Here is an 11,071-nt window from a genome sequence, read left to right as displayed (position 1 = left end):
CTGTAAATACCTCCACTATAAATGTGATTGGTGAGTGATTTGAGCCTATTATTTATAAACAAATGTGTTAAATGAATGTTTTAAAAGTTGCCGTCATTGTCGTTTTACTTTTTCAGACTCTCCCCCCAAACCCAGAGTGCAGCTGTATGTGGAGCAGAAGGAGGTGCAGGATCAGGAGGAGGTGTTGGAGGGGAGCTCTGTGAGTCTGCGCTGCTCTGCTGAGACTCTCTGCTCCTCTCCTCCACCAACTCTCACATGGAGCTCCACTCCCAGAATCCCCCTCAGTGAGAGCAGCAGACTAGAGGAGCTCATCTCTGATCTGAACTTCACTGCTACTCACCGTCAGCACAGAGTCACTTTCACCTGCACTATAACCTACCAGCTACAGGACGAGAACAAAACAGCACAGGACAGCATCACATTACATGTTCAGTGTAAGTGAGGCTTTGAGATGCTTTTTAGTTTTCATATTATTGTGATTTTTATGGATATCAATCATATTATTGTGATTTTTATTGTGAGACCCATTTTTTCCCTTCAGATTCGCCTAAAAACACATCCGAACCCTGTTTGTTTTATGTGTTATTTATAGCAAACCATATTACAGATGCGTTGTCAGATTTAAGTTGAACCGCGGTCCTAGCGTGTGCCGAACCATGTGTGGAGAACCGTACGGTTCGATTTTTTTCCGCGAACCGTTCCACCCCTAAGAAACATATATATATTTCTTTCATTTTCACACCTGTCCTGAAAGTAGACAGAGAACCCAATAAAACAAATGAGGGAAAAATATATACTTTGTCATTTATTTATTGAGAAAAATTATCCAGTGTTACACATCTGTTATATATATATATACAGTGGCATGCGAAAGTTTGGGAACCCCTTGCAGAATCTGTGAAATTGTGAATAATTTGAACAAAATTATAATTTTAATTGTATGATTTTGAGATCCATCTTTTCACACTGAGAACAATTGAGGGACTCAATTGAGGGACTTTTTTCATAGTTGTGTTTGAGTCCCTAAATTGTCCTCAGTGTGAAAAGATGGATCTCAATATATCAGTCACTGCTGGAAAGGGTTCAAATATGCAAAAGATTCTGGAAAACTGAAGAATCTGCAGGACCTGGAGGATTTTTATGAAGAACAGTGCTCAGTTTAACTGTTCAGAACAAACAAGGGACTCATGAACAACCATCACAAAACAAAAATACAGTCGTGGACTATCCAGGTAACCACACACAGTATTAAGAACGAAGGGTTCATCTTTTATGTAAAATATCTTACTCAGGACGTAATAAATAAAAAATAACATGCATTTTTATGATCTCTCTTATTTTGTTAAAATTATTCACATTTTCAAAGATTCTCCAAGGGGTTCCCAAACTTTCGCATGCCACTGTAGGCCTACTTATGATCTCTGTTTTAGTACTGGCTCTGTCTTCCTCACACTGGTTAGAAAAGTGTGATCTTAACTGTGACAAAAAAACACATTTTTTTCACAGTTACCATCACGCTTTTCTAACCAGTGTGAGGAAGACAGAGCCAGTAGTAAAACAGAGATCATAAGTATATATATATAGAAACTTTTGAACCCTATATATATACACAGTGGCCCCAAAATATTTGAACAGTTCTGGACACTTCAGCCACACATAATGTCTAAATATCATCATGCAAATGCATTAAATGAAGCTTGCATCTCAATACTTTTTCATAAATTTCACACAGTACCTCAGGGGTGGCGAACGTCGGTCCTGGAGAGCCGCAGCCCTGCAGAGTACAGCTCCAACCCTAATTAAAACCCACCTTCCTGTAGCTTCCTCGTAACCCTTCAGACCTTGATTAGCTTGTTCAGGTGTGTTTAATTAGGGTTGGAGCTGTACTCTGCAGGGCTGCGGCTCTCCAGGACCGGAGTTCGCCACCGCTGCAGTACCTCATTCATACAGTTATTCCTTCCTCTATCAATCTTTTGTCTTTTCTTCTCAGATGCCCCTTAAAACATTTCAATTTCAGGGATTACCTCCAGCTCTGTGTTGCACACGGTTTGGATTGTCATGAGAGTCAGTAAATGGTGAAACTGTCTCTTTATATGAATAATAGGGTGAAAATGTATATACACAGTGGCCCCAAAACATATTTGAACATGTTTGGACACTTCAGCCACACAACATGTCTGGGTATTATCACATTAAATAACAAAAATATCAAACCAAATAGCATCTACCTTAAAATAAATGCCACTTGTTTTGATATTTTGTTACCTAATGCAAATGCATTCATATATTATGTCTAAATAAGTAGGCCATTGTATACAGTAACTGACAGCAATATTAGCTACTCAACCTTCTCAGTAAGCCAGTTAGTTTTGCAATATCAATCTTTTATTTTTGCTTCTTAGATGCTCCTAAAAATACATCAGCTTCAGTGAATACCTCCAGCTCTGTGTTGGAGGGCAGTTCAGTGACTCTGATCTGCAGAAGTGATGCAAATCCAGCAGTGAACTACACCTGGTCCAGAGAGAGTGAAGGACAGATGGAGCAGCTGCAGACTGGAGACACTCTTACCTTCGATAGGATCGACCTGAAACACAGAGGCTGGTACCACTGTACAGCTCAGAACCAACATGGCACACAAAACTCTTCAGTGATGCTGAACATTCAGTGTGAGTATTACATAACAGCCAATCTTACCTTGTCACATTCATTACCAACGTAAAGTAAATTATAAAATGAACAGTTATGACACTGTTATTGTGTTGTGATGCAATAATAGCTACTAGCTATAAAAGTGTTGATCTTTATTACGTTTAAGGCCAAATAATAATTAAAAGGCCTTTAATTTGTCCAGTTAAACTTACCACATTGCTGTTTGAACGTTTTATTTAAATGCAGGGACATTGATTTTTCAGTATATACACTGTAAAATCCAATAGTTTCCCTTACTTAGATATAATTAGTTATCTTTACTTAGTTGTTATACTTACTAGGTTTTATTAAGTTACAGTTAATTTCAAGGCAAATAAAACAATTTACGTACTGCTTTGAGTGATGCTTACTTAAAAGAATCAAGTAGCCACAAAGGAAACAATGACATTAATACACCAGTGAGAGGCAGCAGTGCACTAATATGTTCCTAATGTGCAACATAACAACAGAAGAAGATGAAGAAGAAGAAGAAAAAGAGTTTTTGTGGCGGGGCAATTCTTAATAGACTTTTCACTCATTTCCTCCACTTCTGCTGTTATCTTTCTCTAGTTGCATTCACTTGTTTCCCAAAGTCATCTTGAATGTTGAATTGTCAATACAACTGAAAAATTTGAGAGAACATCACATAAGCTGACTTCATAAATTGATGTTGATTTTCCTAAAAAAAATGTTTTTGTTTGAATTCACCATTATAGTGATTAGTGCTCTCTTTGGTTGGGCACTTGGAACTTCATTTATATTGCTATAATTCTCTTCCTATTAATGCAATATGAAATCACAGTTATTTGGTTTCAAAGGAAGGGAAGTAATAAATAGGTTGCTTTTGGAATGTGACCTAACTTCTAATTAAATCATTAGCTAGCGTATTTTTCATGTTGATTAATGATCTTTTACAATTTTACTGTTTTTCAAAAACACCTTGTGAAACTTTTAATTGGATTGATATAATCCTTTATTATTTGTGGCAATATCTTGCAATCGACCATGCTTGAGTCACACACAGACTTCAACATGCAAAACACAACAATGGTAACAATTAAATGTAATTAATTTTATTAATTGTAACAATAGCCGTTTTATTTGCTCTTTTTGTTGTGCTACTACTGACACAAGACAGCAAATAAAATTGACAAATAAAAAAAAAAAAACAGTAAAATAAAGCAATTGCATAATTTATTCATGCCGCAATGCACTCTGGGAGTTAGTAATTCTGGGTAGCTATACTAAGTCAAGAGTAAACCTAAAGTAAATTATCAAGTACTCCCTACAGTTCTTTTTTAGTTACTAGAACTCTCGTGTAAGTGAACTATACTAAGCATTTGTCAGTACAAACATACTATTCCTATTTCACTTTACTTAGTTTTTTTTAAGGCAATTGGTTTGCATGCTTTTTTTAAGTAAGCCTGACTAATTAGATTTTACAATATATTGTAGCTTCAGACTTTCAGACCAGTCTGGATTCTAGTCGGTAAGTTTTGCAAATGCACTTTTCTGACTGTTGATGCATCAGCACTATAGCGTCAGGGGGGTCCAAAGCAGCATTGTACCCATTCGACTTACATTGAATGAACAAATGAAATAGTTTTCAAAATAACTTATTTTGTATTCCACAAAAGAACAACATGCAAACAGTTTGGATTGTCATGAGAGTCAGTAAATGGTGAAACTGTCTCTTTATATGAATAATAGGGTGAAAATATATACACAGTGACCCCAAAACATATTTGAACACGTTTGGACACTTCAACCACACAACATGTCTGTGTATTATCACATTAAATAACAAAAATATCAAACCAAATAGCATCAACCTTAAAATAAAAGCCACTTGTTTTGATATTTTGTTACCTAATGCAAATGCATTCATATATTATGTCTAAATAATTAGGCCACTGTATACAGTAACTGACAGCAATATTAGCTGCTCAACCTTCTCAGTAAGCCAGTTAGTTTTCCTATATCAGTCGTTTATCTTTGCTTCTTAGATGCTCCTAAAAATACATCAGCTTCAGTGAATACCTCCAGCTCTGTGTTGGAGGGCAGCTCAGTGACTCTGATCTGCAGCAGTGATGCAAATCCAGCAGTGAACTACACCTGGTCCAGAGAGAGTGAAGGACAGATGGAGCAGCTGCAGACTGGAGACACTCTTACCTTCGATAGGATCGACCTGAAACACAGAGGCTGGTACCACTGTGCAGCTCAGAACCAACATGGCACACAAAACTCTTCAGTGATGCTGGACATTCAGTGTGAGTATTACATAACAGCCAATCTTACCTTGTCACATTCATTAGAAATTTAAAGTCAATTATAAAATGAACAGTTATGACACTGTTATTGTGTTACGATGCAGTAATAGCTACTAGCTATAAAATTTTTTATTTTTATTAAGTTTAAGGCCAAATAATAATTAAAAGGCCTTTAATTTGTCCAGTTAAACTTACCACATTGCTGTTTTTACGTTTTATTTAAATGCAGGGACATTGATTTTTCAGTATATATCATAGCGTCAGACTTTCAGACCAGTCTGGATTCTAGTCAGTAAGGCTAGATTGTTTTGCAAATGCACTCTTCTGACTGTTGATGAAATATTTTTCAAAATAACTTATTTTGTGTTCCGCAGCAGAATCATTGTAGTTATTCAGTTTTTTTTTTTGTTTTGTTATTTTAATATTTTCAGATGCCCCTAAAATCTCTCCATCCTCCAGCTGTACCAGGACTGATGTAACTGTGTGTTTCTGTGAGGCTGATGGGAATCCCTCTCCTGAACTGGAGTGGCATCTGTCTGGACGTCCTGTCACTAACTCTTCAAACACGTTCATCAGTGAAGAGCGATTGAGCAGCACAGGCTTGAGGAGCTTCATCACTCTTCATCAATCTCTCACACACACATCCACTCTGCAGTGTGCCAGCAACAACACTCATGGCACTGCAAGTCAATGGTTTTATGTCACTCCTCAGGTGTCAGGTACGTTTTACAGACATTGATTTTTAAGGTTTAATGTTTAATGTATTTACAGATGCATAATCTTAAATACCATTATTTATACATTTTAACAGTTCTGTTGGTGTTGTTCATTTCCAGTTGTTACATTAGAGAAAGGGCAAAGGATAAATGCCTCACACATCACACACTTTTATGTAAATGTCTGTATGAAAAGCTGTAAAAGAGCATTCTTTTTTGCTTAAAGACGTGCTTTTGCTTACAAGACAAACCCGTTTTGTTACTAACCACAATTCAAACTTGCTACTCAGATCATTCTTCTAGAGAGTAGGAGGGAGTGGAATCAATAGCTTTATTAGAATTAGATGCTTTTTATTTCATATAACTGAAAATGTCTTTTAGTGGCTCTCCAAAAACATGTTTTTTTATTGTTTTTTTTAATTATTATTATCAGGTTTCCACCATTTATTTTTTTTGGTTGGAGTTGCTGGTGGGGCTTCTCTGATGATGATCATATGTGGCATTTTACTTATCTGTGCAAGGTATGTTCACATTGCCCAAGGTCACTACAAGTCAACAACGCAATTAAGCAATTGAACTACTCAGGGGCCTACCAATGTTAATTAAAAAAGTTTTGAATTATTTTAACAGAAATAGACCAAGTTCTATATTAAAACAGGTCACCAATACAAGACAACTTAGAACAATTTAGGGAGGGGTGGGCGTGGGGGGGTTCTCTTTGGTCAAAAAATATTCCCAAACCCTCACTTAAACAATAAGCAAATAATGTCAACTCTAAAAATTCTTTGCCCCAGTCATTTACCCTGTTTGTTAAAATTCAAATCCATACATGGCTGATGTTAATGTCAATATTTTTTGATCATGGGCACATGGAAATATATTTTTCAGAAGAGAAAGCAACACAAGACGAGACGGTGGCACTGGACTGATTCTGACTGACAGGGTGAGTTCCCTCAAAGTACACTGTTCATTTAAAATGTTCTGTTAAATAAATGTTTTACAAGCAGAATACACCACAGCTCTCCACTGCTGATTTCTTCATCTGTTCAACAGGAGGATGAGAGTAGCCCTGTTTATGCCAATAATTCCATGCTGTCTCCTACTGGAGCTGAGAAAGAACTCCATTATGCCTCCATTGACTTCACAAACATCCAATCAGAGTCAGAAGAGATCAGAGGCGTCTCCTCGCTGACAACTGACTACGTTGTGGTCCAATGTTATCCTGGTGGACTATCACAGGCAGAGAGCTCAACAGGAGGTGATCAGCTCAACAGCGGCATCTCAGCTGTAATGAAGTCTGAGAAAAATCAAACCATACTAGAGCAGGAGAGAAAGATGGGAGCAGTGTTCTCCCAGCCATCAGAAGACACAACATATGAAAATATCACCATCTGAGCTAGAATTGCTCACACAATCAGTGTTTTGTCATGTAATTACAATGAATATTAGCTGGAGCTTTCAAGCATGAAACAGAAGCCAAAAGAACCAAAAAAGTAAAAACACCATATAACTTCTGAGTTATGTATATAGTCATACGATAGCATTTTTCTGTGGACAAAAGACAATTTAGCCATTTAAGGAATATTTCAAGTTCCTAAAGAACCAAAAAAGTAAAAACACCATATAACTTCTGAGTTATGTATATAGTCATACGATAGCATTTTTTCTGTGGACAAAAGACAATTTAGCCATTTAAGGAATATTTCAAGTTCCTCTCTTGTTTTCTTAAAAAAAAAAAAAAAAGGAGGTTACAGTGAGGCATTGTGACACACATTGGCGTGAAACGGTGGGATTTTGTCCACCAGGAACCAATTAAATCATTGTCCTTTGTTAATCTCATGTGAGTGACTGGTCGCTGGAGAGGAGGGAGTATTGCCCTGCCCTTACATTGCATTGTCATTGCAACAAAGTTGTATAATTGGATAAAATCTTACAAAATACTCAAATCATGCAAAAATGCATATTCTTTACATTTTGTGGCTATACTCTTGAAACAGTGAGTATTTTAATGTTTACAAACTGGTCCCATTTACTTCGAGTGTATGTACCACACTGTAACCCATGCTTTTATTATTGTTATTTTTTAAGAAGATTTTGTTTTAAATAATTTATTTTTAATAATATTTACATGGCATTTAATCCATATCTGATTAGACTGTATCAACTTCAGATCAGGGTGTAATGTTATATATATATTTCATTAGTGTGAACAGCTGTAAACCTTAAAGTCTATATAGCCCTATTTGCCAAAACAATCACAGAAAATACAGGATTTATGTTGAGAAATGGAAAGTTGCAATATATGTTATCATTTGTATGTTGTGTAACTAATTCAGCAACTGTAACTACACAGGGCAGACTGTTTTCTCATTTCTGGTATGCTTGTATTAAATTCTCTCATCACTTTTTTTTTTTTAACTTTAAATGCTAGTTTACTTATAGCAGGACCATTTATTTTTTGTACATATTTACATTTGATTGTTTGTATAAGTTTTTGTAAGGCCAATTCACATTGCACAGACAGACAGACATTGACAAATGTTAACAGACAGTTCATCGGGTGTTGTCGAATCAGTGTGTTACCCCCGTCGACGTCTGTTGGAGTTGGTCAGAGCCCATTTTCACTAGTTGAACATGCTCAAATGGTGTTTGTCAGGTCGTGGAATGACTGAGAAGTTTCATGATCTTGGTGACTGCCGGTGTCTGTGCAACTTTTTTTTTTTTAACTTTAAATGCTAGTTTACTTATAGCAGGACCATTTATTTTTTGTACATATTTACATTTGATTGTTTGTATAAGTTTTTGTAAGGCCAATTCACATTGCACAGACAGACAGACATTGACAAATGTTAACAGACAGTTCATCGGGTGTTGTCGAATCAGTGTGTTACCCCCGTCGGTGTCTGTTGGAGTTGGTCAGAGCCCATTTTCACTAGTTGAACATGCTCAAATGGTGTTTGTCAGGTCGTGGAATGTCTGAGAAGTTTCATGATCTTGGTGACTGCGCAGTGTGAATTGGTCTTTAAAATAGAAGAGGGAGTTGGTTGAGAAAATGGCTTTACTGCAAGATTTGTAGGTTTAGTCTTTTGACACTTTAAAAAATAATTAAACAAATGTGTGTGTAGCATTTGTAGTGTAGTTTTTTTAATGGCATTACAATGCAAAAATTATTTTTTTAAGTGGATATGCATTACACATACCCACTTAAGCTGGAGAGACCAGACTTGAGGTGAATGGTGCTACCAAATTAGCCTCAGCTGCTGACATGGCATTAAAATCTCAACTAACTACCTAATTACCTCTTTATTTTTTTAAGTGGATATGCATTACACATACCCACTTAAGCTGGAGAGACCAGACTTGAGGTGAATGGTGCTATCAAATTAACCTCAGCTGCTGACATGGCATTAAAATGTCAACTAACTACCTAATTACCTCTTCTCTCTCTCTCTCTCTCTCTTTTTTTAACCAAAAAACTTTTTTAACCAATTGCTAAATGTAATTATCTGCTTATGATGCAGATGAGCTCTGTTTGGGCCTCTGTGTTCTGTTTTGCACAAAGATCTTATTAGACTGTATCAGAATTTTGGTCTGGAGTAAAACTGTTCCTTTATTCACAGAAGATTTGAAAAGTTTTTCTTAATGTGTGAATGCTGAGCAGCAAGTTACAGTACATGTCACATTTATAACATGTAATTCAAAAGGCATTATTGGTAATTCAGTAGCCTAATGGTTTGCTTATAGTTGTGTGTAAATTAAGCCAGTATAGCAGATAACATGTAACCAGTAAACACCTTTTAAATTATTATTATTATTATTATTATTATTTTAGTTCTTCTGGACAAGCTTCTTCTGAAATGGTTTATATGCCACTTCTTTCTTGTGCACAAAGATCTGATTAGACTGTATAAGATACTTTTGGTCTGGAGAAAAAAGTTACTTTTAATAGAGTGGATCTGAAAAGCTCTTCTAAATGTGTGAATGCTGAGCAGGAAGCTGATAGTGCTGCCACATTTATTTTTAATACTGAAGATGATGGTGAAGTTCAGAAGCTGCAGTCACAGTTCCCATTAGTTTAATTTTGTTAACAATTTATCATTGTGTCAATAAAGTCGGTCAATTGTAAGTTAAATTCTGGAGAAATTTAGTTACATTTGATATTTTTTTAGAATAACTTACACCAGTTTTGTGATTTCATGTCATACAGAGAAAACAACAACAGCAAAAAAGTGACATTTATTTAAAATACGTTAACACAAAACATAAAAAAAAAAGAAATTGTTAGGGTTTAAATAATAAACAATAGACATATTATTTACAACAAACTCAAAAAAGTACTTTGACTCTTTGTGGCTGTCAAACACTAATGTGATGAATGGTGCTGTAGTTTCACTGCTATATTTGTGTGAACTTGACAAGAACAGTCTTCTCACATCTACTAAAAGCACATTGATAGCAGTTGGGGACTGCGGCTCTCTAGGACCGAACTTGCCTACCCCTGGCATAGGCTAACAAATAAAGCACGGAGTAGGGAAGTTAGTTCTGAGAAAGTCTTTGTTTGCGGATGCATCTTTGTCATTTTGTATCATGACTGATTGACATTTAGACATTGTGACACTGTGTCCACATACTTTTTGGGTTCACCGCATATTAATTCAGTTGAAGTTCAGCTGGTTTTTGAAAACCACATGTGCACTAACAAACAGCTGAAGGAAGCAGAGGAAGAGCTGTTGACAGACTCCTCTCAGCTTTATGTCTCAGCAGGGGCATTTTTTGGACATAAAACAAGTGTACGATTCTTCAAAGTGGCTTGGAATGCCATAACATGAATGTGGTAATCATTCTGTATCAAGGTATTACCATGGTAAACCCACCAAACTTGCCTTTTGTTTCATTTCCATACTCCATCCTCTCAACTCTTCCACTCTGCCCTTATCACCCTATTTTTTTACTGTCCAACCATCTGTATAGATTGTCCATTTTTAAAATATGATTATAAAAATTTGCTACATTTCTTGAACATTTATACTTTGTCTTGTGGTATTTCATTAGGGGTTATTTATAAACAATATTAGCATATGTCCACCAGAGCTGTTGCCCGTGAATTGAATGTTCATTTCTCTACCATAAGCCGTCTCCAAAGGCGTTTCAGAGAATTTGGCAGTACATCCAACCGGCCTCACAACCGCAGACCACGTGTAACCACACCAGCCCAGGGCCTCCACATCCAGCATCTTCACCTCCAAGATCATCTGAGACCAGCCACCCCGACAGTTGCTGCAACAATCGGTTTGCATAACCAAAGAATTTCTGCACAAACTGTCAGAAACCGTCTCAGGGAAGCTCATCTGCATGCTCGTCGTCCTCATCGGGGTCTCGACCTGACTGCAGTTCGTC

The 11,071-nt window shown here is 36.5% G+C and overlaps 1 protein-coding gene across 1 annotated transcript in view; it reads left to right on the top strand.

Annotated features, from left to right (window-relative positions):
- The window catches only part of LOC107680013 (myelin-associated glycoprotein-like), a 13,265-nt gene extending 7,223 nt beyond the window's left edge, over nt 1-6,042 (top strand). The window contains exons 5-8 of the mRNA XM_016475756.1: nt 117-434; nt 4,695-4,958; nt 5,390-5,658; nt 6,019-6,042. Coding sequence (XP_016331242.1) covers nt 117-434; nt 4,695-4,958; nt 5,390-5,658; nt 6,019-6,042 — 875 coding nt within the window. The remainder of the gene's footprint in view (nt 1-116; nt 435-4,694; nt 4,959-5,389; nt 5,659-6,018) is intronic.
- The last annotated feature ends 5,029 nt before the right edge of the window (nt 6,043-11,071 follow it).

The sequence above is a fragment of the Sinocyclocheilus anshuiensis genome, unplaced genomic scaffold (genome assembly GCF_001515605.1).
Source record: "Sinocyclocheilus anshuiensis isolate Anshui unplaced genomic scaffold, SAMN03320099.WGS_v1.1 scaffold200, whole genome shotgun sequence".
In the NCBI taxonomy this organism is placed as follows: Eukaryota; Metazoa; Chordata; class Actinopteri; order Cypriniformes; family Cyprinidae; genus Sinocyclocheilus; species Sinocyclocheilus anshuiensis.
This window is presented reverse-complemented; position numbering and strand designations above follow the sequence as displayed.